Source organism: Podarcis melisellensis, assembly GCF_964234715.1.
Source record: "Podarcis melisellensis genome assembly, chromosome: 7".
NCBI lineage: Eukaryota > Metazoa > Chordata > Lepidosauria > Squamata > Lacertidae > Podarcis > Podarcis melisellensis.
The window spans coordinates 88,324,996-88,352,948 of NC_138539.1; the positions used below are offsets into that span (position 1 = coordinate 88,324,996).

The following is a 27,953-nucleotide window of genomic DNA, read 5'->3' on the forward strand; positions in this document are numbered from 1 at the left end:
AGGAGGGAAAAAGTGAGTCTTATAGAGCAAAAAAAACGGTAATTTTGTAGTGGGGATAAGGAGACAACAGGGCAGATAAATAGTCAAAGCTGGGGAGAAACACACTTTGAAAATGTCTATAAGGATAAAAGAAAATTATTATACATTAATTTGGAGATGTTATTTAACACCAGTCAGATTAAATCAAATAAACAAGGAATATTCAGTGTTATGTTAGAGGAGATGCCAGGACTTATGTTCACATGTGGTGGGGGTGCAAATATGTACAATTTTTTGGCAAAGGGTGTTTAAGGACATAACAGAAATCACTGGGTTAAAGCTGACCGAAAGTCCCGAGGTAGCATTATTATCAGTTTATGATGGGGTGGAAGGTACAAATTTATTGACAGCTGCACAAGTTATTATTGCTAGGACGTGGAAGGGCCAAGGTGATGATAAAATGGAAGAATGGTATAAAGAGGTGTGGAATATAGGTATTAAAGATAAATTAACATGCGCTATTAAGGTAAGATGGGGAATATGGAGGAGAAATGATTTTGAGGAGCTGTGGAATGTATGTGTAGAATTTGTACTGTTAAAATGCAATGGGGTCAAACCATCGCAAGAGGTGTTGAAATTTTGGGAGGTTGGGTAGTTACAATGGATGGTCTCGGGGGTGGGGTGCACATTTTTATTGTTATTTATTAATTATTATTACCTTGTCAAAATAAAAAATAAAATTATATATATATAAAAGAATTGTAGAGTTGGAAGCGACCCTTCAGATTACAGTATCTATTTAGCCCCCTGCAGTGCAGGAATAGGCAGCTGTCCTGTATGGGGATAGAACCTGCGACCTTGGTATGATCAGCACCATGCTTTAACCAACTGAGCCATCGGAATGTGTGATATATTTCTTATTTTAATATTGTAGTCTGTTGCCTTAAGTACTACAGGTGTTGCAAGGAACAAACCAGTCCTTTGAATTCAATGTACAGCAGAATTCTCCATGTAAATATTTTATTATTGCCCACTTATGACTGCCCAAGTATTTCCAAAAGCAAGTTAATAATAAAAATTTTAACAAAACTGAATAGCAGGAAAAAACATAATTACCAAAACAGGTTAAAAATGAAATACGAAAGCACTCAAAGTTTACCACTCCTTTTTTAGAGCAGGAAAGTAGTGAGTGCTCAGAGGTTGAGTAAGTTTTACAGGTGGATCACATGTCAAAATATTTAATTGCCCCTGAGCAAAGAATTGCTTTATCAAGATCAAAGGAAGATTTGCCTAGAGCGAAGGAAAGGGAGACAAGGTTCCCCTTTCTCAGCTGAAAGTGCTTCCCAAAACTTTCTCTTTTTAGTTTTCAAGCCTGTAATGTTCACTTCAGTTCAGTTCCTTTTTATAACAAGGCTTTGTTTTTTCCATAAGTGTACATTTCTGTTCCCTTTATACATTCATGTATTTTGCTTAAATTGTGATTTTTTTTCTTCATATGCATCACAGCCTCTTTTTTCCTCTTATTTATAGGTCCTGCTGGGGATTTACATCTGGCGTCAATGTGAAATTAAGGTAGAAAAATGCACATAAACATGTGTTTCCTGTTAAGATTTAGTGTACTCAGTGGTTATGCCTGAAGAGTGGGTCTTGTCTTTAGACTGATAACTGCCAGGAAATATAAATGATTATCCTAGAAGTCAAGCTTCTCTCCTCCTTGCTGGAGTGAAAAAAATAACCATCTCCAGGTTCCTACGGAATATCATCTACAGAAAATGCATCACGTTCTAAGGATGACAGTCACCTAGATTCATGCACCCAATCTATACAGTTGTTGTGGATGGTTTGCCATCTGAAAGCTCCTCAAGCTCCTGTCTGGGCTCTGTACCTGTTTCTGAAATGTCTCTGCTTCATGCTTTGGGCCCCGTGCAGACCTGGCTGGGACAAGAGCTAGAAAAATGTGGCATTGATGCCATGATTTATACTCGCTATGTCCTCAGTCTTCTACTGCATGATAGTTATGACTACGACCTGCAGGAACAGGTATTTGCATATTTTGGATATTGTTTGAGTGAAAAACGAATGCATGTTTTCATTGTGTGACACGTGTTTGAAATTCTAAATGTGTTAACTGATTTCGGATTCCCATTTGAATAGCAAATATTGGGTACAGAGTGGTTACACTAGACTTGAGGGTTGATTGACTGGCAACCCAAATCTTACAGATGGAGGAGGGATAAGAAGGGGCAGATTTTAATCATGTTGAACAAGTTATTTTTTTAAAAAAACCAAGGCTGTCCCTGATCTGGAACCACATATCCCCGTCTCTGTAGTAGCAGAGGTGCTTCTCAAGCTCTCCCCACCTTGATTGCATAGGCACATTACAAATGCCCCCCCCAAAAAAAAATCTGCAAAGGGTGGATCATCTGCTTAAGTCCTAATCGATAGATGAAGCTTTGGGCATCAGCCTTTAGGTGCTGTCTACAAAGGCTGGAGCTTGTTTGTTTTTTAATCAAATCCTTGTTGCCTAGTCCCTTCCTTAATTTCCTTTTGTGTCCCAATTCGCTTCCCCTTTTTTCTTTGTCATATTTTTTATTTTCATATTTAGACATTAAGCCATGTTTAAACTTTCTTAGTTGCTGTTTGGCATGAGGTGTTCATTTAATTTGTGGGGTTAGAGCTGTCCAGAGAAGGCTCATTGTTCCTCGCAGCTTTAATTTGCAGCTTTTTGAAAATTGACTCGTATATTCCTTGAACCCATTACTTGGCAGTCAGTGGAAGAATATAGGAGAGGTCCATGTGTCTATCTACATAACCCAGTTGCATGTACAAACTTAAACTTGTTCTGCAACTTGAAAAAGGAGAACTTACAAGGGCATTACACGAGCAGTGGTGATGATGGAAAGGAAGAGGGCACATCCTGGGCACCAGGATTTAAATGCTCCTGCAATGGCACCAGCAAATGCAGCAGGAATAGCAGGCAGGCATTGCTAACATGGCAGTCAGTTGGTGCAGGCCATACTGTTCCGAATTAGAACTTTTACCAGTTTGGCCAGGATTGTGCCAGTCTATTTACCAGAAAAGAGGCCCTGGATAACAGCTTGGCTGGCAGTTGTTTTGGCACAATCCGTATGCCGTTCTTTCCTCATGCCTTTTATTTGTTCCTTAAGACTGGTGCTGTATGTTGCTAGCCTCAAGTAAAATGTTGGCACTGTTTTACCAAATAGATCACAATTTCTTCCTTCATGTGTGGTGTGGGAGATACCAGCAGTGGCAGCAAATGGACACTTGAGAGGCCAGAGCCAGAATGTAGGCAAGTGTGGCATATTCAGTATGAGAGTAATAGTCGCCTACGTTCGTAGTTATTTTGTGTTTGTGTATGTGAATGAATTATAATGCATTTTGAAAATGTGATTTATAAATGGTCTCCAGTTAGATGATGAGAATGTGGCTGGTTGCCCGTTTTCTACCTGAACAAAGCATAAATCTTAAGAGGTTTGCACACAAGGTTCCACTATTGGTCTAGGAGCTGGCACCTAGTCTCTCAACTCTGCAAGCTTGTATTTGCAGAGCCTGGTGCTTGAAAGTAATATAGGTCTCCTACAGTGGAGCTTAATAACATTAAAGGAAAACTAAAGTTAAGGCCATTGCTGTGACCTCTGAGCTAGGACTTGTGTTGCTTTGCTCAGGACCAACATGGCAAAGTTGACAGACAAAGCTGCTTGAGGAACACTTTTTCCAACCTCATCTCCATGCCTCTGGGTCTTCTGTATTGCACCTGGATAGCATAAACACTCCTGTAGAGTTGAGAGAGACTGAACACTAACAACTAGACCAACACTAGACCCCATCCAGTCTCACTCTTGTGTGCAAACCTCTTAAGACCTATGGTTTGTTAAGGTATCCACCTTCTTTCACTTGGTTAAAACTTTCTCAAAACTATTAAATTGTTTTTATCATCTGTTGCTATTTTACTGATTTTGGTTTGTCAAAAAAATCTACTTTAATATGTTTATGCTATACTGTTTTTGTAGTATATTTCAAAACCAAAAGTAACAGGTTTCCAGAGTGGGAAAGATGTTGTGGGACTAAAACTTGCATTTTGCCTGACTGTTGGCCAGTTCTTTTTAATTATAGTTTTCTTACCACAATTTGCAAAAGACAGCAAGAAAAACAATAATATACTGGAAAGCCATTCTAAGTTCCTTATTTAAAACAAATTAAATTTCTCCATTGATGGAAACTTGAGTTTCCAGTGCTTGATCAAATATATTTCTGTTTATTAAAATTCACCCCACATGTAATCCTTGTAGAATCATAGAATTGTAGTGTTGGAAGGAACCCCAAGGGTCATCTAGTCCAGCCCCCTGCAGTGCAGGCATCTCAACTAGATCATGCATTACAGATGACCATACAACCTCTGCTTAAAAACCTCCAAGGAAAGAGAGTCTGTTCCAGTGTCAAACAGCTCTTACAGCCAGAAAGCTTTTCCTGTTGTTTAGTCAGAATCTCCTTTCTTGTAACTTGAATCCATTGGAGAAAACAAGCTTGCTTCATTCTCTGTGTGATAGCCCTATATATATTTGAAGATGGCTATAATATAATATGGGGACACGGGTGGCGCTGTGGTCTAAACCACTGAGCCTCTTGGGCTTGCTGATCAGAAGGTCGGCAGTTCAAATCCCCGCGACGGGGTGAGCTCCCGTTGCTCTGTCCCAGCTCCTGCCAACCTAGCAGTTCGAAAGCACGTCAAAGTGCAAATAGATAAATAGGTACTGCTCCGGCGGGAAGGTAAATGGCATTTCTGTGCGCTGCTCTGGTTCGCCAGAAGCGGCTTGGTCATGCTGGCCACATGACCCGGAAGCTGCCTGCGGACCAGTGCCGGCTCCCTTGGCCTATAGAACAAGATGAGCGCCGCAACCCCAGAGTTGTCTGCGACTGGACCTAACCATCAGGGGTCCTTTACCTTTTTACAGATTATGAAGTAACCCTTCTGAGAATGTTAGTGCTGATGTGAAAGCAACCAGCAATTCCTCAAACAATAGTCTAAATGCCACCCTGATAACACTGGGATTGCCCTTCTCCCCATTCCTCTAGAAACATTTTTGTGTTATGGAGTATGCCACTCCTCTACTTTTTGTCCATGGCACAGCTTCTTTTAGTGGCAGATAGCCATAATTTTTTCATCCCAGAATATAATTGGGTATTCTAATCTAGCATCATTCCATGGGGATATCTGGGAAGAAAATACGGCAGCCACCAATGGAGTCCCTGGGGGGAGAGTTGGAGTGTAGAGGTCCCAGTAGGGATGTAAGTGGGAACAAGGATAGAATGGAAGACTCAGGGAAGTTTGTAAAACTAAAGATGTGATAGATACGTGTGTGTATGTTGTGAAAAGGGATGGGATTGCAGTGTAATAAACGGAGAAGGGGTCTCATGTATTTTGAGCAATAAGAGGGGCAAATCTCTTCCACTTTGAAGTTTTTGATAGAGGGCTAATATGTGACAAGGTTAAGAGAGAAGCCTGCAACTATTTGGACTAGAGTGAAGAGGATTGGATGAATTTTTGCTTTGCATTATGTAGAGAGAAGCACTTTAACACAAATAGAATCCTCTGCTTTTTGTTCATCATGTTTACGGATCAAAGATGAGGCTTATGCCTGTTTAACAGGGTGAATGTTGATGCCAGTGGATACAGACAGCAATTTTGGATGTAAGACGATCGTGTTCTTGTATACAAAGTTTGAGATGGCAGTTAGATGTAAGGAAGTAAAAAGATGGCAGTTAGTAAAAAAACACACCAGATGGGCAGTCATATGTGGAATGGGATGGAAGAAGGATCATAGGTAGAAAGGAAGAGCTGTGTGCCATCATCATATAGATAACCTCATAGAATTGAGTTGGAAGGGACCACGAGAGCCATCTAGTTCAAACCCTTGCAATGCAGGAATCTTTTACCCAACATGGGAATTGAACCCATGACCCTCAGATTAAGAGTCCCCGAAAAGCCATAAAATTTGAAGTTATTCATAGACTGTGTCAAGAGAAACTTCTTCCCACAGGGAAGACTTCGGTCAAGCAATCCCTTGAGGAGAGCCAGCTGAGAACAATACATTTTTTTTTTTAAAAAAAAGGAATGAAGGAAGTTGCAGTGGAGAAAGTGGTTGATGGTATAGAAGACAGCAGAGAAGTTGAGGAGCATACATACAGTGTACCATATCAGTGGAGAGCAGCCAGAAGTTGAGATAACTGTTCAGAAGGAAGGACGGAAATTAGACAGTAGGTAGAGGAGCAGAATGAGTCAGTAGAGGGTATGGCAGCTAGTGGTGTGTGTGAATGTGGTGAGGGAGGAACTTAAGTACAGTGGTGCCCCGCAAGACGAACGCCTTGCAAGACGGAAAACCCGCTAGACGAAAGGGTTTTCCGTTTTGGAGGTGCTTCGTAAAATGAATTCCCCTATGGGGTTGCTTCGCAAGACGAAAAAATATTGCATCCCCCTGCGGGGTTTTTTCCGCTTTTTTCTTCCTTTTTTTAAGCCGCTAAGCCGCTTATCAGCTGTTCCGCTGATAAGCCGCTTAACAGCTGATCGCTGGAAGCCGCTTGACAGCTGTAGCGCTAATCCGCTAAGCTGTCAATGGGCTTGCTTCGCAAGACGAAAAAACCGCTATACGAAGAGCCTCACGGAACGGATTAATTTCGTCTTGCGAGGCACCACTGTAGACTGAAATGTTGGTGTGGAAGATAGTGTCAGAGGGGATGACAACCTTTGGTATGCCTGTGATGTGCATACAAAGTGCATTGAGGGCAGAAATTGTTCATATCTTCCATGACTTTGATGCTGCTGTTGATGAGTACAGATTATAGATGTGTCCAGCACATATTTGAATCAAAGTATTTTCAGATGAGTTTCAGCTGTTGGGTTGTAGACAAGATTCTTTGGACAAGGGCGACCAGTTTATTGTATTGGCCAGCTAGGTCAAAGACGAGACGAATGCCTCACTTTGTGGAGGAGCGCTTCTGTCTTTGAAGGAAGTAACTATAAAGCTTCACCTAAAGAAGCTTTTGTGGATCAAGAAGTTAACAGCCACCAGCCAATTGCTAGTACAGTGGTACCTTGGGTTACAGACGCTTCAGGTTACAGACTCCACTAACCCAGAAATAGTACCTCGGGTTAAGAACTTTGCTTCAGGATGAGAACAGAAATCACACGACGGCAGCGGGAGGCCCCATTAGCTAAAGTGGTGCTTCAGGTTAAGAACAGTTTCTGGTTAAGAACAGACCTCCAGAACGAATTAAGTTCTTAACCTGAGGTACCACTGTATTCCCTTCTTGAGCAAGGTTGTTATGGAGTTCCAGATATTCTTGGATGACACTGGTGACCTGAAATCTGATTGAAATGAATTCAGATATAGTTTTGGCACAAACACCACTTGCTTTGTCTTGATGGATGACTAATGCTGAGAAACAAACAAGGAGGGTGTGTGACCATGCTTATTCTCCTGTACCTCTGAGCCACTTGCGGTACAGTCGTGCCTTGGTTATCGAACGCCTTCGTACTCAGGTGTTTTGGCTCCTGAACGCCGCAAACCCAGAAGTTAGTGTTCTGGTTTGCAAATATTTTTCGGGAGCCAAATGTCCAATGTTGCTTCCATGGCTTCCAATTGAGTGCAGGAAGTTCCTGCAGCCAATCGGAAGCCGCGCCTTGGCTTTCAAACCATTTCAGGAGTCAAACGGACTCCCTGAACGGATTATGTTCGACAACCAAGGTACAACTGTACAGTTAAACATAGTATCCTTCTGAAAGCCTGTTTATTCTGGGAATTGGGGGCAATGTATTATGGTGGTTCCATTCTTCCCTGGGTGCTCAATTCTAAGCTGTGGTGCTAAGGAAGTACTGCTAACCTCCATGGCCTCTATGCTGTGGAGCTCCACTGGGGTCCACCAACTGGGGTGGAAAAGCTGAAAAACAAATTACATCTGGCAACCAATGTGCTGCTTTGGTTTCAGATAGTAAGTACATGGGTAGACGAGTCTAAGAAGCCCAGGACACAAATGTTCATGGCCCTCGAGCAGGTAAGGTGGCTCATTTTCCAGAAGTAATGTATTTTGCATTAGCTCTCAAAACTTATATTCAATTTTGACCAAACTAAGCCTCCTAAAGCAAAATAGACATCAGGATTACCCGCCCCCCCATCGTAGAATTGTAGAGTTGGAAGGGACCTCAAGGATTACCAAGCCCATGCCCTGCAAATACAGTGGTACCTCGGGCTAAGTACTTAATTCGTTCCAGAGGTCCGTTCTTAACCTGAAACTGTTCTTAACCTGAAGCACCACTTTAGCTAATGGGGCGTCCTGCTGCCGCCACGCCACCGGAGCCCGATTTCTGTTCTTATCCTGAAGCAAAGTTCTTAACCTGAAGCACTATTTCTGGGTTAGTGGAGTAACCTGAAGTGTATGTAACCCGAGGTACCACTGTATGACTATAAAATCTTCATCACCCTCTTACTCAGTTTAACAGCATCAAAGATGAACAAAAAGCTCAATAAGTTTTCCTGGACGCTCATTTTACACCATTCTCTTGACTAGCAACTGTTGCTTGTTTTCATTAACACGTAGGACTTGCTTAAATTGCATTGGAATTGTAGTGTTTTTTACTTGAATACTGATGTCACTTCCTCTTGATTCTCAAGTATCTGCCTTCACACTGTTACTAGAGTAACTATCAAACACCATATCTAGTCGTGAAATATCCTTCAGTTGATTATTGAAATATGATTTAAAAACACCTTCATAATATTCTGAAAATGTTTTGACATTGCCCAGATTACGTTTGTGGATTACAGCTGCTCCATCAAATATTTTAACTGTTACATTTGGTTTGCTGTGATTAAAGTTGTCATCACATTTTGATTGAATACAGTCTATAATTTCAGACTTGTGGTTGGTTTTTGGAGTTTTCCATCATCTGAAATGGAGGGTGGGTACAATTGCTTTTCATAGGAAAAGAAAGCGTCAATGTCACCATCCCGTACTTCAGATATGGCATATGCTCTGCAGAACCAGTTGGAGTCTTTTCGCAAGTTAGTAATCTTGGACTTTGTTTTATTGGTGGTTTTTGTTCTATTAAAAATGTGAAGGTTGCTCCTTGGAATAACTTCATGAATTGTATTTTGAACTTGATCAAGACGAGGCATGACATGTTCTTCACACTTTTTCAGTCCTATTGTAAATGCCTCTGTAACACACTTGACAGCTTCAACACTTAGAATTACTTTTGAGCCCCCAATTGACACCAAATCAGTTTCTTCAAATGGATTTCCTTGTTCAGTTAAGATGTTGATCATTTCTTTGACATAGACTTAAGAACCTTTTCTCAAATCATCCCTGACCACTGGTCCTGCTAGCTAGGGATCATGGGAGTTATAGGCCAAAAACATCTGGAGGGCCAAGTTTGAGGAAGCTTGGGTTAGCACGCACACACATACATACACACACACACACATATACATACATCATAGAACAGAAGGGCAGTGTATAATGAGAAAAAGCAACACTCCATTAAAAAGAGTACACAATAATCATTATAGTGTTTTAAACAGCTGCATAGTTCTGTTGGCATAAAAAGTCTTCAAGGCTTTAAAGGGTGGAAGAGTGTTCTGCAGTATGTGACTGGCAATACTAAATGCCCACATTCTAGCTGAGGACAGTCAGACCTCAGTAACATGAGAACGACTAGCAGTGCATCTATAGATGATCTCAGTGATCCAGATGGGGTATAAACGCTCAGCTGTGTATGGTGCTGTGAACCCAAGTTGTTCAGGGCTTTGTATATCAACACCAAGTGCCTTGAATCTGGCCCTGTAGCATTTGGGCAGCAGTGCAAATGCTGACTGCCTTCCCCCATCAGCATTCTGCAATAGCTGGAATTTTTAGACCAAGCCCAAGAACATAGAGCACATTGCAGCAATCTAGTCCTGAGGTTAAATAACATTGGGGACAAAATTGTTCCATGTAGAACCCCACAGCACAAGTTGCAGGCAGGGTTCAAAATTAGCAGGGTGCCAGGTCCATTTTGTGCCTAGATTCTCCAGTTGCAAGCTCAAAAAGTCTGGGTGCCATTTTTGTGCCTGTTGACACTCAAGGACTACTGAAATGTATGTGCTCAAAGTATATGTTAAGGATATACTACTTATACTTCTAGATCAAGGGAAGTAATAGTGCCACTGTATTCTGCTCTGGTCAGACCTCACCTGGAGTACTGTGTCCAGTTCTGGGCACCACAGTTCAAGAAGAACACTGACAAACTGGAACGTGTCCAGAGGAGGGCAACCAAAATGGTTAAAGGCCTGGAAACGATGCCTTATGAGGAACGGCTAAGGGAGCTGGGCATGTTTAGCCTGGAGAAGAGGAGGTGAAGGGGTGATATGATAGCCATGTTCAAATATATAAAAGGATGTCACATAGAGGAGGGAGAAAGGTTGTTTTCTGCTGCTCCAGAGAAGCGGACACGGAGCAATGAATCCAAACTACAAGAAAGAAGATTCCACCTAAACATTAGGAAGAACTTCCTGACAGTAAGAGCTGTTCGACCGTGGAATTTGCTGCCAAGGAGTGTGGTGGAGTCTCCTTCTTTGGAGGTCTTTAAGCAGAGGCTTGACAACCATATGTCAGGAGTGCTCTGATGGTGTTTCCTGCTTGGCAGGGGGTTGGACTCAATGGCCCTTGTGGTCTCTTCCAATTCTATGATTCTATGATACACAATACGTTAAGGCGTTTAACAATAAAGAGTAGAATGTTTTGAAAACTGAAGTATGGTACCAATATTTTTATTGTCAACGCCAAATTAAAAATGTATTAACAATTTCTGCTAAAAATGAGATATTAACAATGTATTACTTATGTGAATTGTGTATTAATTCATACTTAACAAAATAATAACAAAAAATGGTTGTCAACACACCCACCCCACAGATGACTAGACATTCTGTTTTGGTGCCCACAGCCCAGGTCCCAAAAGCCATTTGACTCCTAGCCTTTCTATACCAGTTTCTAACGCTGGTGCCAGGGGGTCAAAGAGCATCCCTTCAGTGTTTATTTCTGGATTTGACTGCACAAATAGGAATGGAAAAACTGTAATACAGTGCCACCAGTTCCAGTTCCACACAATGAATCTAGGAGGTTACTATTGTCATTGGTATCAAAGTTCATAAGAGTAACAGGGCCACACTCCCCAGGCCCTCTATTAATAACAAGGCTAATATACTCTTGAAACCTGGCCTGTATCCAGTTTGAGGTGGATCCAGATAATCATTGTCATCTAGGAATGCTAGAATTGCTCCATAACCACCATCTTCACCACGTTTCTTAAAAATAAAGGTATTGTGTCCACTGTGGGCTTTTAAAGGAGTAGCTGCCTATTTAACGGTGGCTGGGACCTCCCCCTCATGCAGTGATGTGTTCACAACACCCTAGACCCACCCAGCCACCCCACTGTGGTTAGCTGTAGCCAGCCAGAAAGGGCAGGTGTCCAGAGGGCATATGCTTGGCTCAATTTCTTCAAGTATCTGTCCACATCTTCAGGCCACATCAACTGGAAAAGGTCCCATAACAATGGGCCAGACGCTTCATTGGAACCCTGATTGGATTTGCTATAATAATAACATCCATGTCACTGAAGTTTAGAGATTTTGTCCTTGAAGTATAGAATCACAGAATTGTACAGTTGGAAGGGACCAGAAGTGTCATTTAGTCAAACCCCCTGCATTGCAGGAATGTTTTGGTTAACGTGGGGCACGGACCCATGACCCTGAGATTAAGAGTCTCATGCTCTATCGACCGAGCTTACATATATCAGGGATAAAGTGCCTTGCAAGCTAGTAGCTGCTAGTTACCATATGTTCTAGGAGTCCACCCCTTGAATTTGGGCTAACTAGTCTCTGGACTACACGGAACAACACTGCCAGCTCACTTATCAAGGGTGTGATTGACAGGGTGAATTATGACTTTGCTGCCTTCACCGCCATGTGGTAAACACGACTACAGGTGTTCAGTCAACTTTGGAGCAAGATTTCAACCACTTGCAGTTACGTATCCATCCATGTGATGTCCAGTACTAGAGAGGACCCTTGAGAGTGAATCTATTTACATTAGATTCATATAAGGTGGTAGAAATGATGAATCAGTAACTGGGCCCAGTAATGGACTGGATGACGGTCCATATACTGAAATTTGATTCAGATAAGGCAAACAAGAGCTGTTGGTGGGTGGCTTGTCAGTACTGGTAGGCAACACTTTGAGTTGTACTTCCCATAAAGAAGCAGGTTTATCAGTTGGTGCTCTAGATCTAGCTTTGTTGCTGGAGGCACAAGTAGCCTCTGTGGCATGAGGTGCCATTTATCAGTTTGACTGGTGTGCCAGCTGCTGGGACAGAGCCTACTTTTAGTTATCTCTGCTGTGCTGTCCTAGAGATTAGACTACTGTAATGCATTATATGGGGACACGGGTGGCGCTGTGGGCTAAACCACTGAGCCACTTGGGCTTGCTGATTGAAAGGTCAGCAGTTTGAATCCCCGTGATGGGTTGAGCTCCCATTGCTTGGTCCAAGCTCTTGACAACCTAGCAGTTTGAAAGCACATGGTGCAAGTAGATAAATAGGTACCGCTCCAGTGGGAAGGTAAATGGTGTTTCCATGCGCTGCTCTGGTTTCACCAGAAGTGGCTTAGTCATGCTGGCCACATGACCTGGGAAAACTGTCTGCTTAAGCGGACAAACGCCAGCTCCCTCGGCCTTTAAAGCAAGATGAGCGCTGCAACCCCAGAGTAATTTGTGACTGGACTTAATTGTCAGGGGTCCCTTTACCTTTACCTTAATGCATTATATGTTTGGTTGCCTAATTGAAAAATTACATTAAGTGCAAAATCCAACTGAGTGTGCCAACTGGGACCAAGCATTGGGGGCACTGATGGTACTGATCTCTGCACTTGCTCCTAATCTGTTTCTTTCTAATGCCCTTCACAGCTTACAGCCAGGGTATCTGATAGACCACCTGTCTCCTTTTGAGTCAACCTGTGTAGTTCATCTTTAGGGAACCTTCTTTTGGGTACCTCTGTTTTCATAACTATGTCAATTAGTGACCAGGCAATGGATTTCTCTGTGGTGGCAATCCAGTTCTGGAATACTCTCCTCAGTGAGGCTTTTGCCGTGCCTGCTTTTAGGACACCTAGGCGCTTACACTCCGAGGCAATTTAGCCGAATAAGTGTTGCCTAAGTTTTTGTGCTGCTCTATCATGTGCTGTTGTAAGTTTTGCTGATGTTATTTGATGCATACATTATATTCTCTTGTGTTTTTAAATCTTTATTGTAAATCTGTATTTGGAAAATTTAGTTGGTTGGATCTACTGTAATTAAAGCTAAGAGTCAGGAGGGCAGGTAATGGGATCATGGAGCTCGTGTACATAGTTATTGTCCTTCTGCTCCTCACCACGGTATTTGTGCCATCCTTGTACAAAAGTCTTCAGCATCTTGCAAACAACATGGAGCCAAATACTGCTGTTAACTTTTATTCTTCGCTTTAATTTATTTTTAGGAGAATGACATCTTCCTGGGTTGGGAAAAAGGAGCTTACAAGAAATGGGGAAAGAGTAAGAAAAAATGCTCTGATCTAACACTAGAAGAAATGAAAAAACAGGCTGCTGTTCAGTGTCTTCGCTCTGCTTCTGATGAAGTAAGAATTAGCACCCTTGTTTAATTCTATGTAACTTCTCATTCTTAATGTGGTATTGGGGTGGATAAATTTTAGTTTTGTAATGTTGGTAAATTTCAGTTATAGAAAGCTTCCCTTCAAAATATCCCAGTTGAATATGAAATCTTAAGTTTAATCTTTTTTTTAAAAAATAAGAAACTTCATTATTATTATTATTGCCATTTTCATACATAATGGTTATTGACATAAGCACATACAAAACGCAGTAAGAATAATGAATGTAAAAATACAAATAGAAAAATGAAATGAAAATATAGAGGTGAAAACTGGGAAACAACTGAGAGTGCAATGCCATATATATTTATCACTTTTAAGTGGGGGTTTAGACTACATCGTTTCCCATACTTGTTGCTCTATCCAGAGACCCAGATCACTCTCCCATACTAATTGTAGCCCCTGAGAATGAACCATTAATAATGTGCACCATTTGCTTTAATTTGCTTTAATTGAAAAGCCTTGTAGCATAGCCTAAGACATGGGGCCCCGAGACCTCCTTGAGTCCTGGGATGATAAAGTCTGACAACTCTGCTACTCCTTCCTCCAAGATTTCCAAGTCCCGTATTTCCTTGTGTGGTCTGGAAGAAGCAAGTTCCCTTTATTTATTTTTCTGCTAGATTGGCTTTGGCTTTGCCCTCTGATGACGGGTTTCATGGCATCCCATAGGCTCGAGATTTTAGTGTCCGGGATGGCATTTTATAGGAAATAAAACTTTAGCGCTTGATGAAGACTTTCTTTGTTGGTTAGTAGGAGAGAATCAAAAGTCAGCAAAATGAACTTGGGCTTAGAGAGTCCACTGCTATAGAGATAGAATTTGGGCATCGCCTGAGACTGGGATGATTCCTATATCTGTTTTTGTCACTTTATACCAGAGATCTTTGGATATGAAGATATAGTCCAAATGGGCCATACATGTACAAGTGAAATGTAAATTCCCTGTCAGTGGGGTGGCAGATCTGCCAGGGGTTGCATAATTAAGGTAAAGGTAAAGGTACCCCTGCCCGTACGGGCCAGTCTTGCCAGACTCTGGGGTTGTGCGCCCATCTCACTTAAGAGGCCAGGGGCCAGCGCTGTCCGGAGACACTTCCGGGTCACGTGGCCAGCGTGACATCGCTGCTCTGGCGAGCCAGAGCCGCACACGGAAACGCCGTTTACCTTCCCGCTGGTAAGCGGTCCCTATTTATCTACTTGCACCCGGAGGTGCTTTCGAACTGCTAGGTTGGCAGGCGCTGGGACCGAGCAGCGGGAGCGCACCCCGCAGCAGGGATTCGAACCGCCAACCTTTCGATCGGCAAGTCCTAGGCGCTGAGGCTTTAACCCACAGCGCCACCTGCGTCCCATTTGTTGCATAATTAGTGGCATGCAAAAGTTGAGTGAAGGCTTCACCAGGCTTTAAGGAACTAAACCTTCTCAGACCCTGGTGAGGTATCTGTCTTTTGGGTCTGCTATGGAGTCCTGAATAGTGAATGGGCATTTATTTATTTTTTGCAATCATTATGGCCACACCCCTTACTGAGGGCACAGGTTTGGTCACCCAACCATTTACCCTTTAATAGCAGTGCAGTTGTAGCAGTGTAGTTGTTTTGCTGTTGTTGTTTTTTTGGTGTGTTTCTTGTATCAAAATTATATCTGGATGTTCCTTTTTCAGGAGCGTTTCTACTCTGGAGCACCTCACAGCAGAGCCTAAACCTTTAGCATTTAGTGAAATTACCTTTACAGTGGGTGGCGCTATAACCATAGTTGAGAACAAATGGTGCTTATCCAATATGTCGAAGGAGGAAGTAAGAACACAGCAGTATGCTTGAGGGTTGATTGCACTGTACAATAAACTCTCAACAGGAGAGAACAGTAAGAACAGAGAACTTCAACTTTTAACATAGCAAACTGTTTAAGGTGCATCCAGCTATCTGTGGCTGGAATAGGGGAAGCTGTGGAGAGCATTATGCTAGCACACCAAGGAACAGAAGGGGGGCTGAGGCAGAGAAAGCCATTTCTGACTATGAGGAGGAGAGGGGGTTGCGGTCTAGCCCCTCCCCCCCAAGCGCGGGGGCTGACCTTAGCCCCCGCGAGAGTTGGGGGGAATCCCTGGGCGTGCTCGCAACCCTGGCCGCCTATCGGCGGGCCGGGGGGAGGCGTGGCTTAAGATATTTTAGGCCGGGCACGCCCAGGGTCCGCCCTCTTCACTCCCGAACAGCTGAGAGGTTTTCCCATCCCACCCACCCTTAGACGCTTAGGCAGCCGTAGGTCGTCATGACCTTGCTATGGACTTCGGTTGGTCGCCGCAAGGGGCCTGGTAGGAATTTTTTCCAAGTTGGCGATCTTCAGCCAGTTGGTTTTTTCGCCTACCTCATAGCAAACGTCACAACTTTCCCTGTATTGGCGGTTAGGCATTGGCTGGGGTTCTATTGTTATACAAATGGATGGGGGGGAAGGAACGCCATCACCTTCCCCCAGGAAATTGGGTAGTCCGGTACAGGACTCCGAGGGGCGTTGTCTTGTCCGAAACCTAGCTAGGTAAGGGCCCCCGGCACGCCCCAAGCGGTGACACCCGTGGGATCCTAGTTGGCGTACTTCAACAGGGGCCTCCCACGGTTTGTGTTAACCCTTCCCGGACAGCATGCCGGGTAGTGGCCAATGCCTAGGGCCAATACCTTCAATTCTCTAATCAATAAAGTTGTGGCCATTTCATGCCCATTAAACTTAAACATCGTGTCCTGTGTCTTTCTTTCTGGTGGGAGGGGTTTTGACACGCAAAGATCTTTTGCTCCACACCCTCTCCTCCTCTGGGAGTTAGTCATAATAAGCCTGATGGCTAAGTGCTTGGTTTAATCCTTTGTGCTTTACAAAGGCCTAAGAGCCATGGTGTGAACAAAGAGAGTCTGCTGCAGAGCTTTGCATTTTCTTTTTCTCTCTGTGCGTGAACCATGAGGAAGAGGAGGGGAGGTTAGTTCCACTCCTTGCAGCTACTTTGGGGATTGCAATTTTACGTTCATGGATAATATTTTGTAGAGGCAGTTTTATCAGAGGCAGCAATGTGTTTGCCATTGACTTGCACCAACAACTTAAATGGGAACCCCCATCAGTAAGAAATCCCTGCAGCCTTCAGCACAGTGGTGTGACATCTGAATTATCTCTGTTGAGCCAGTTTCTTGGCATGAATCTGGAAATGCCTCTACACTGAATGAGTTGTATTTAAGTTCTGGATAGTTGTGTAGGGCATTTAAAATCAGAGTTTTAGTTTGGTAGCGTTCAAAGCAGACAACAATATCTCTTGGTGCCTCTGAGTTACTTGCTCTTAGTGCACCCACTCTGTGTCCCCTTTCAATGTCATGGAGAGTGATGGGGGTTATATATTCAAACTGTCTAACCAACTTAAAATCCAATCAGTCATATCTCCTCCTCCTCTTTTTCCAGAATCCCATGTAGTTTTAATTTTTTTCAAATTTTTCTCTATCCAGTTGAGAAGCAAATTTTAAATCTAAATATTCATTTGCCATTTTACCTTAAGTGCTTGCAGTTTTGTTTGGGTGCTTAAGCTGGTCTCGTTTGCTGTTTGTGCTACATCTGCTATTTGATTAGATAACATATCAATCTTGCTTTCAAGTGAATGCAAAGCAGCTGCTCAGTCTGTTGCTAAAGTCTTTCTTATTTTATGAATACACTCCCCTCCCTCTTTTTTATTATCTAAGCTGCTACAAGGTTTCCTGCCTTTTGCTTTTAGGCCCTGGAGCCATTTTTTCCTCACAAGCTTCTTCTGAGAGCTCTGAGTAATCAGGAGCTACAGCTTCCTACCAGTCAAGCCTTGCTAACTTGCCTTTCAGGCCATGCAACTCCTGCAGCATTACCTTTCAGGAGGTGTGCTGAGAAAGGTGAAGAAGAGTGATTTTGCAGACATTCAAAGCAAATTCATTCCCGAGGGTCCTGGAAACTTGAAATCAAGCTGCCATTTGACTGCAGCAGGCCAAGGGGAGGGGAGGGTAAATAGGTTGTATATGATGGGCATAGTTACAATATGAGTTTCAGTATGACAGAGGTGATGATCAGAGCTCTTGGGTAGCTCCATGATCTGCTCAAAAGCTGTGCAGTTTACATTCAGAGCCAAATTTAATCATTTTAAGTCATGGTGCAAAGGAACCATCAGGAGCATTCTCTAAGGCTCCTGATTGTTCTTATGCAGCTGTGACTTTACTTGTCCTTCACCTGATGTCAGGTGAGTGACAGCTGGATGTTGTTTGGCCAAAGTGGTCCTCTTGCAGGCCATCTGGGATATGTGTGCCTGTTTAGGCGCATGGGCCAGTGGTTTCTCACCATAGTAGTAGAGCATGGGACATAGAGTGTTGTGCCAAAGGCTAGACATGTGCTGGAGCATTGGGTTGAATAAATGATTGAAAATACATTTCAGCTGGTAGACTAACAATTAATGAAAATAAGCAGTAGGTGACAAGGTGTAAGGATCAAGTGAAATGCAGCTGGTTGGCCACTATCCCTCACTGTACTTCCGTATCTGTAGTTCTAAATAACACTGATATTTAAAAAATTAGAGATTTGTTGGGATTACCTTTCGACATTGGCTCCCAGTACGTTTCCAAGCACAATTCAAAGTGTTGGTGCTGACCTTTAAAGCCCTAAACGGCCTTGACCCAGTATACCTGAAGGAGCATCTCCACCACTATCATTCTGCCACCACTGAGGTCCAGCGCCGAGGGCCTTCTGGTGGTTCCCTCATTGCGACATACCAAGTGACAGGGAACCAGGCAAAGGGCCTTCTAGGTAGTGGCGCCCGCCCTGTGGAACACCCTCTCATCAGATGTCAAAGAGAAAAACAACTACCTGACATTTAGAAGACACCTGAAGGCAGCCCTGTTTAGGGAAGTTTTTAATGTGTGACAGTTTAATGTATTTTTAATCTTCATTGGAAGCCGCCCAGAGTGGCTGGGGGAGACCCAGCCAGATGGGTGGGGTACAAATAAGTTGTTGTTGTTGTTGTTGTTATATTACTTGGGATAAGATCTGGTGTAGGTATTGAACTGACCTTTTTTGGTTTTAAAATTAAAGTTCTTTGGGGAACTTTTGGATAGGTAACATGACCCTCCGCTCCATTTCATTTTAGCTTGACACCTATCTTTAAGGCCAAACTATACATTCCACTGAGATTCCTTGCTGAAGATTCCAGTTAATTCCTTAAAAGCAGCTCCAGTGGAGTGGCTCCAAATTTGAGCAAAGATGAGAAAATTTACTTACACTGCAACCAAAAATTAACTAGTTGGCTTAGATACAAGCCACTATTCTCTTTGCCAGCATTACCTTGGAGTGGGGGATACATGCTGAGACTCTTACGGAGACATTATATATGAAGCACTTTCAGTACTTGAAATGTATTAAGTAAATGCCAAGTGGTCATTGTAAGCTTTTTTATTATTACACAGAGCTCTGGGATTGAGACTTTAGTGGAGGAGCTCTGCTGCAGGTTGAAAGATCTCCAGAGTGAACAAGGTGAGAAAAACATTTGGACTACATATCTTCAGAGTTATTTATTTTTATTTATTTAAGTATTTATAAACCACACTTTCATATAAAATATCACAAGGCAGTGGGACTAGACCATTCTTAGATGCATTAGGTCAATACCTTACACAGTTCTATGGTTTCAGTTAGGCTAGAACAAAACCCAGGTCTCTCAAATCATAAGGTTTCTGCCATTTCAGGCTGCTAGTGAGAACTCGCATGTTTAGAGTGCTTCACCAAAGAGTGCTTCACCCAGTCTTAGACATTGAAGTCAAGCCTTTTATCTGGTTTGCTGAGCACAGGAATACTTTTATTGTGATGGAGCATTCAGTCACGTGAGCCTCCAATGCAGCCTGAAATAGTACAATCCATTTTATTGGCTCTTTATGATAACTGCACCCAAGTTCTTTAAGTACTGTAGATGTAATATTGGGTCACGATGTGTGACATTTCTTAGTAAATTGAGATCCGTCCCACTATATATAAGGAACATTGTGAAGCCATAACAAGAGAATGTAATCCATGGGAGACCAGCTTGGTGTTGCTGGATTACAATTTGGAACATCCCTGTCTATCTTGGCTACCCCAATCAATGAGCAGCTTTCTAGAGTTGTTAATGGGTTGATAAAAGACTGAAGATGCACTTGAAAAAGTTTATATTGAAACTAAGAAAATGCAATGCTTATAACAGTAACACACTTAAGTATTTAGCCTGGGAAGGCAAGCCAGAATAAATTATTGTCACTTTAGTCCCTTTGAAATCAATGAGATTTAAGTTGGTGGTCATCATCATTCTCTCTTTTCATAGCCAAGGATCTATGAAGTCACTTGAGTGATGATTCAGAGGTTAAAGCCTACACTTGACCTTGTTTTAGATTGCATTTTAAGCTAGACTTTTACCTGCAGTAATACATACAAATTTACAATTGTGGGATTGAAACGAGGAAGCAGACAAAAGCAAGCCATCACCCCACTTGGATCCATCCCCTGGCTTCAAAAAATAACACATTGTGTCTCATTCATGTCGTTCACCAGAAATATCTGGGTGATCTCATCCTCTTAACTCACTGAGCTCTCATCTTAGTTCCAGTCTCAAACCCCAAACGTTTTACTCTCATCTACCAAACAGCTGAACATCAACACATTTTTATCTGTATTTGTAGCTGGGGTTTTTGGAAAGCTTAGGTAAATGAATTTTCCTGGCCTCCTTGAAATTAATTATTCCACTACTTTCATAACTGCTCCCCGCTTGTCTCCAAACAGAATACTATATTGTAAAAGAAATGTGGGTTGTTTTTTTTTAATGTGGGTTATTTGAGCAAATGATTTGAATTACACCCCTGCATGATATAAAGGCTGTATTGACAAATTTTATATATTTTAATGGCTTCAATAACTTATGAGTGTGTTTTAGAAAATTATTAAAATTAGTTAAATCCCAAATGTATATAAGGCTACCCTGATTGTGTTCAAATAACATTTGATCAATTTTAGAGGACAAAATTCACGATGAAAGGTTTAAAATAAAGTGCTTAACCATTAAAGCAATAATACTACTGTAAATACAATTACTTAATATGATGCGTGTTTCTCATTATATGAAGTAGCCTGGTAGGGAAAGTATGATATCACATTTTCAGAAGACTGTTTTTATTTTATTTTTTAGCAGAGGAGAAGATTCACAAAAAACTTGAGGGCTCTTTGCCTCCTGAAGTTGATTTCTCTCCTGCAGCAAAGGATCAGGTGGAAATGTAGGTATCCCTGTGTTTTCCTGTGTATGTTGATGTAAAAGCCAAATGCTATTTTAAATAGACAGTTAAACATATACAGGTCTTAATATAAGGGATTCAGTCTTTTGTTTTCTATTAAAATGTTTACTTCTGCATTGTAATCATAAAATAATATTTTTAAAAAAATATATACATGAGAAAAGTTATATTTTCCTTTGACAAAGGATAATACTGGTTTTCATCCTCACCAAGGCTTCCCGAGTTTATCAGTCCTACCAAACAAGGCGCTAAGGATGAGAAAAATAGGCAGGGAAAAGCTATTGATTTGATGAATCACAGGTGGCTGTGGCCTAAACCACCAAACGTCTTGGGGTTGCCAATCATAAGGTCAGCAGTTCGAATCCACATGACGGGATGAGCTCCTGTTGCTTTGTCCCAGCTCCTGGCAACCTAGCAGTTCAGCGCAAGTAGATAAATAGGTACTGCTACAACGGGAAGGTAAACTGCGTTTCTGTGCACTTGTCACAGTGTTCCATGCGCCAGGAGCAGTTTAGTCATGCTGGCCACATGACCCAGAAAAGCTGTCTGGACAAACGCTGGCTCCCTTGGCCTTAAAGCAGAGATGAGTGCCACACCCCATAGACTGGACGTAACTGTGCAGGGGTCCTTTACCTTTCACCTTGCTGGAGAAGTTAGGTTTTTTTGTCAGAAATGTTGTCTTCAGTGACACTTTTATTTTTCATGATATGCAGTATAGTGAACAACCTGTTGAGGAAAATAACATGAATTAACAAGATGGTCTCCTGGACATCTGGTTTCTTTGCCCCTTCATGCATGATGACAGCATTGGGCACCAGGGACTCTAGAGATCTGTGTTTCTGTGCCCCTCCTGACACGGATGGAACCAGTGCTCCCCCCCCAAAAAAAGTGTTTAGGGGTACTGTCATTTTCCTACTCATTGAAATACTGCCCCTCAATGAGGCCAAGCTTAAGATTCACAAAATGTTTAGTGGTATGCATACCCCTTCATCCCCCCAGAAAAAAGCACTGGGTGGAACCTTTCCTTCTGCCTCCCACTTTGCACTGCTTTTCAGAGGTGGCAGAAAGGGCCCCCCTATTTCTGCAGAGAGACTTTGGGCACTCGTGTGCAGGTACAGTGAGCCAGGATGTCTGGGCATAATGAGTAATCATTCCCGTGATGCCCACAAACCCCAAGCAATACAGGTATGGGAGTGTCTGAGACATCGCCCCTTCATATAAATGGAACCCTTGTCTGTCGTCATCCCCCTTTCTTCTAGTAAGCTATGAGAGAAGGATTGAGTGTCAAATCCATATCTACAGTAAGTCCTGCATATAAAACCTATTCCTGATTTATTTGTTTTTTCGTTTCTCCATTCAGGTATTATGAAGCATTCCCACCTCTTTCCAAGAAACCTGTTTGCCTGCAAGAAATTATGACAGTGTGGAATAAATCCAAAATTTGTTCTTACTCCAGCTCCTCATCTTCTTCTACTGCCCCAGCAACTAGCACAGATACATCATCTCCAAAGGATTGTATTAGTGAAAGTGAAATTTCCAAAGAGAGAAATGGTAACAAAGTGCATGCCACTGTCCATGAGAGAACCACACAGAAAAAGGATAAAGATGAAAAAGAGAATAAGTTTGGAAGTAGCAGCGTTGAAGATAAATCTGTTTTATATAAAAAGCAAGTCCGACATAAATCTGAGGGAAAGATACGCCCGCGATCCTGGTCTTCTGGCTCCAGTGAAGAAGGTTCAAATTCTAGTGGTAATCAAGGTGAACTAAAGGCAACTACAAAATGTGTTAAAGTCAGGCATAAAACAAGGGAGGTTCGGAGTAAAAAAGGTCGCAATGGACAAAGCAGGCATTTGGCAAAATTTGGTGAGAAGTCTGAAAGAAAAATTCATGGTGGCAGCAGCAGTAATGGATCTATCAAACAACTCTGTAAAAGAGGTAAACGGCCATTAAAAGAAATTAGAAGGAAAGAAACTGGGAACTACGAGAGAAAAGAGCTATATTTTGATAGCAGAAATGAGAAGGAATATAAGGAAGAGCCCTTATGGTATACTGAGCCAATTACTGAATACTTTGTTCCCCTGAGTAGAAAAAGCAAGCTGGAGACGACGTACCGCAATAGGCAAGATGCATGTGATGCAGCTTCGGAGGCTGTAGAAGAATTAGCTGAATCGGTGCAAGGTCTCTGCATTAGCAACAATAATATTAATAAAACATACCTCGCAGCAGGTACTTTCATTGATGGCCATTTTGTGGAAATGCCTGCAGTTCTAAATGAGGACATTGGCCTCACTAGGACCTCAAAGTGTTCTCAACCAGAGGACGATACACACTCAGATGGCGTTCATCTGTCAGAACTAACGCACTTCTATGAAGTGGATATTGACCAATCCATGTTGGATTCTGGTGCCTCAGGCAAGATGGAAGGAGAGAGTCGGATTTTGAATATGATTCGGCAGAAAAGTAAAGAGGGGACTGATTTTGAGGCAGAATGTTGCATAGTGTTTGATGGAATGGAGTTGCAAGGGGAAAGTGCAATATGGGCAGATTCAGCCACCTCTGGTGCTGAAGGGTGGTTCTTACAAGATCTTAGTAATTTAGCTCAATTTTGGGAGTGCTGTTCGTCTTCTAGCTCTGGTGATGCAGATGGGGAAAGCTTTGGAGGAGATTCTCCTATTAGACTTTCTCCTACTTTAGACAGCACAATGCTTAATTCTCACATGCTTGCAGGCAATCAAGAGCTGTTTTCAGATACTAATGAAGGGTCTGGTTTAAATTCTTTTTCCGTGTTTGAAGTGCAATGCAGTAATTCTGTCTTACCATTTCCTTTAGAAAAATTCAGTTTGGGAAATGAAAATACAGATTCTAGTAGCAATGTTGGTATGTTTGGGAAAACACAGTCTAGATTGTTAATATGGACCAAAAATAGTGCCTTTGATGAAAACGAACACTGTTCTAATTTATCAACAAGAACTTGTAGTCCATGGTCATACTCTGAAGAAACACGTTCAGACAATGAGACTTTAAATATTCCATTTGAAGAATCCCCTCAATTTAACTCGGATGAGATAAATTATGTAGTTCCCAGAGTATCTTCAAGTTACATAGATGAAGAAATTGTAGATTTTTTGCAGGAGGAAACCTGCCCGGAACAGACTAGACCTTTAGGAGAAATGCCTACCTTAGTTTTTACAAAAAAATCAAAACTAGAATCTATATGTGGTATACAATTAGAACAAAAAGCCGAAGATAAAGAATATGAATCTACACAAGTGTGTAGTGACAGCAGTCCACATGAAGATGACTATGGCTCAGGGGTTATTAAAGACATCTGGACAAATATGACAGACAGAAATTCTGCAGCAATTATAGAAATAGATGGTGTAGAAGAGGAGCTATTTTCAACTGATGTAAATCATTATTGCTGTTGCTTAAATGACACAAAGGTAGAAATTCTTCAGGACCCTAACAAAGCAGTGCAAAGATCAGAATACCATCTGTGGGAAGGACAGAAAGAGAATTTGGAGAAAAGAGCTTTTGCTTCAAACAATTTATCAGAAGTGGATTGTGGGGATTATACTACACCCTCCAAACCATGGGATATGAACCAAGATAAAGAAAGTTCATTTATTCTTGGTGGTGTGTATGGGGAGCTCAAAACCTTTAACAGTGATGGAGAGTGGGCAGTGGTGCCGCCTAACCATCCAAAAGGAAACTTACTACAGTGTGCAACTTCTGATGTAGTTACAATAGCTGGTACAGATGTTTTCATGACACCAGGAAACAGCTTTGCCCCTGGTCACAGACAGTTATGGCGACCTTTAGTATCATTTGAACAGAGTGAGCAGTTGAAGTGCGGTGATCGTGGATTAAATAGGGGTTTTTCATTTATCTTCCATGAAGACTTGTTAGAAGCTTGTGGTAATTTTCAAGGTGAAGAGTCTGGTCTTGAATATTCATTCTCTTCCTTTGATTTGAATAATCCATTTTCACAAGTTCTTCATGTAGAATGTACATTTGAACCAGAAGGAATTGCATCCTTCAGCCCTTGCTTTAAACCCAAATCTATTCTTTGCTCTGATTCTGATAGGGAAGTTTTTCGTCCTAGAATATGTGGTGCTGGGAGAACACAATACAGAGCTATACGAATTTCTCCTAGAACTCACTTTCGCCCCATTTCTGCATCTGAACTTTCTCCATGTGGTGGAAGTGAATCTGACTTTGAATCAGAGAAAGACGAGGGGATTATCCCTGCCCCTTCACAGACTGAAGTGTTTGATGATCCACAAGCAGATCTTAAACCACTGGAAGAAGATGCAGAAAAAGAAGGGCATTATTATGGCAAATTGGAACTTGAGTCTGGAAAGTTCCTTCCTAGATTAAAGAAGTGTGGAATGGAAAAGAGTGCACAGACATCTCTGGATTCCCAGGAAGAATCATCTGGAATATTGCTGTTGGAAAACGAGAGTTCTTGCTTAGAATGTGGTGTAAAAGACCTGCAAGACATGATGGCTGTGGAAAACCCTAACACTAGTTGCAATGTTGTAGAACCACAAGAAGAGGAAGACAAGTCTTGCAGTTGTGGAGATAATTCATATGAAGATAATCTTGTTACTTCAGCACAGCTGAAAGAGGTATGTTCTTGAGAGATGTATTCTGTAAATTTTTTTTGTATAATTCAAAGATCTAACATATTTCAGAAAAATGGAACCTTAATGCCATCACAAAAGGCATGTTGGCTATGAGTTACCGGTACATTAATGTGTTAAATAGGTTGTGATCAACATTGTTCACACATGTAAACTCAAAGATACTCAAGTAAGCAGTAGAAGAACATGAAAGAGACAGGGTTGGCATCCAGACTGCTAAGAGAACAAACCTCTCTCAGTGAGCAAATACAATACCATTTTCTTGCAACTTGCTGTCTAACCCTGTTGGGCAGGGTATAGCTGTTGCACTATATTAAGAATCTGTGTAAATATTCCAAGGTGTTCTAAAATGATTGTTCTATTCTTGTATCATGCTGCTTGTTGGAAGAATTAGACAACCTGCCTAAAATGTATAGTCCTGATCCAACTGTTATGATTAATTTTTTAATGAAGGGTAAAAGATAGAGGATTTCAGAATTTATCCTCCAGTCATGCTATATAATCTAGCAACTGAAAGGCTGGGTTGAATTTGTGACTTTAAAGTACCATATATACTCAAGTATAAGCTGACTTTTTCAGCACATTTTTATGCTGAAAAAGCCCCCCTCGGCTTATACTGGAGTGAGGGTCCTTTCGGGCTGCTCCTTCCTCCTCCGCCGCCTTTGCCACTGTCGGCGGCGGCAGAATGAGCAGCTGGAAAGCAGCCCTTTTGGGCTGCTTGTTCTTCCTCCACCGCTGCTGCCACCAGCCTCTTGGCAGCACCCTAGGTAGGCAGGGGGGGGCGGGAGGGGCTGGGGAGAGAGAGAAGCCCCCTCTGCTGTGTGCGCTTGCGCGCACACACACACGCACTCCGACCCACGAGGAGGTTTGTGGTGTGGAGCTTATACTCAAGTCAATAGGCTTCCCCAGTTTTTTGTGATAAAATTAGGTGTCTTGGCTTATATTCGGGTCGTTTTATACTCGAGTATATACGGTATATTTTAAAATTAAAATTTAAAGCATGACTTATTAGCTGTTTGAGTTTTTAAAAAATGGCTGCTCTTATCAATATGAGGATTTTTGAGGGCCCCAAGCCAGAGAACTACAGAGCAGCTGAGTGAATGCAGCACACATGACTTTCCACCTGTCATCCCCAAACAGGGATTAAATGTGAACTGGGATCCAATTCAAACATAGGTGTTGATCTCAAGGCTGAGCACCTTCTGCTATTTTCTTCTGTTTCTTGGGAAACAGACTGCTTTGAATCTGGGAATAAGCTTCATAGGGACTGATCCCTCAGTCAATGCTGCAGGAGCGCAACTGGTTCTATATAGTCACTCTATCAAAAGACACAAACTTTGCAACTGTAACTTTTAAACAACATTTAAACGTATTTTGGCTACAGATTAATCAGTAAGCAGAAGTGCAGTTTAGTGCAGTGTTTTATCTCTTAAACTAAAATACAGCTATTCTCAAAACAGTTTCCTGTATTGAATAATGATCTTCAGAAAATAAGCTACAATCAAGCGAAGCAGTGCTGGTGGGAGAAAGCTCTTTATACACCACTCTTTCCTGCATCACAGTTTGAAGGTAGCAGCATCTTTAACTTACTTAAAATGAATTGAACACTTTATTTCTGAGCAGAAATAGAAGGTGAATGCAGTTGAGCATGTACCAAGTTGTAACCGTTAAGTGCCGTATGCTAAACATACTTTGGAGGGGAATTGCCACTCACCTACTTCCCATGCATTCTTATCACTGCAATAGTGTTGTGAGCTTACAAAGTAGTTTCTGGCATATTAAGAGTGGTCATCTATATTTAATCTTAGCTACTATCTCACAACTGAATCGGCGAGTGCCGACAGAAATGAAGCTACAATGGGACTAATGAAAAACATGAGGGATGTCTGCATGCTAAAGAGAAACTCTGGGATGTTTCAGACAGGGTCTACAAATTATGGCTGGCTGTGAAGTCCAGTCCCCCCAGGAGAACACAACAATATTATAAACATTTTATCAACACTGTTTTTTATTAGCACTGTATTGTCTGATTAAAAACTGAAGTTGCATAGCTAAGGTTTTATGTAGGTTGATGAACACATGCTTTAAAAAAAACTCTTGACTTCTGAATAGCTGCACTGCTTTTTACAGTTCTCCTTCATACGTCAAAGACCGTATACTCAAATGTTTAAAAAATGTTTAAAAAATAGTAAAGTGAATGTTATTTCTAGTATAAGCATCAAAATATGGGGAATTTTGGATTTTGGCTTTTTAATTTTTAATATGTATGAATGCCCCAGTATTTCACAGAGTTGTATG

The 27,953-nt window shown here is 41.8% G+C and overlaps 1 protein-coding gene across 7 annotated transcripts in view; it reads left to right on the top strand.

The window, feature by feature from the left end:
- KIAA0232 overlaps nucleotides 1-27,953 on the top strand; it is a 54,142-nt gene that overhangs the window by 17,089 nt on the left and 9,100 nt on the right. For 3 of the 7 annotated variants that reach the window (XM_081917710.1, XM_081917709.1, XM_081917711.1), the window contains 6 exons: nucleotides 1,510-2,019; nucleotides 13,562-13,699; nucleotides 19,162-19,228; nucleotides 20,907-20,991; nucleotides 22,370-25,640; nucleotides 27,116-27,224. In XM_081917710.1, the coding sequence (XP_081773836.1) occupies nucleotides 1,789-2,019; nucleotides 13,562-13,699; nucleotides 19,162-19,228; nucleotides 20,907-20,991; nucleotides 22,370-25,640; nucleotides 27,116-27,224 (3,901 nt within the window). In that variant the 5' untranslated portion in view covers nucleotides 1,510-1,788. Of the gene's footprint in view, nucleotides 1-1,509; nucleotides 2,020-3,203; nucleotides 3,290-13,561; nucleotides 13,700-19,161; nucleotides 19,229-20,906; nucleotides 20,992-22,369; nucleotides 25,641-27,115; nucleotides 27,225-27,953 lie in introns of those variants that run through there. The other 4 variants (XM_081917713.1, XM_081917714.1, XM_081917715.1 and 1 more) reach the window with 3 other exon arrangements.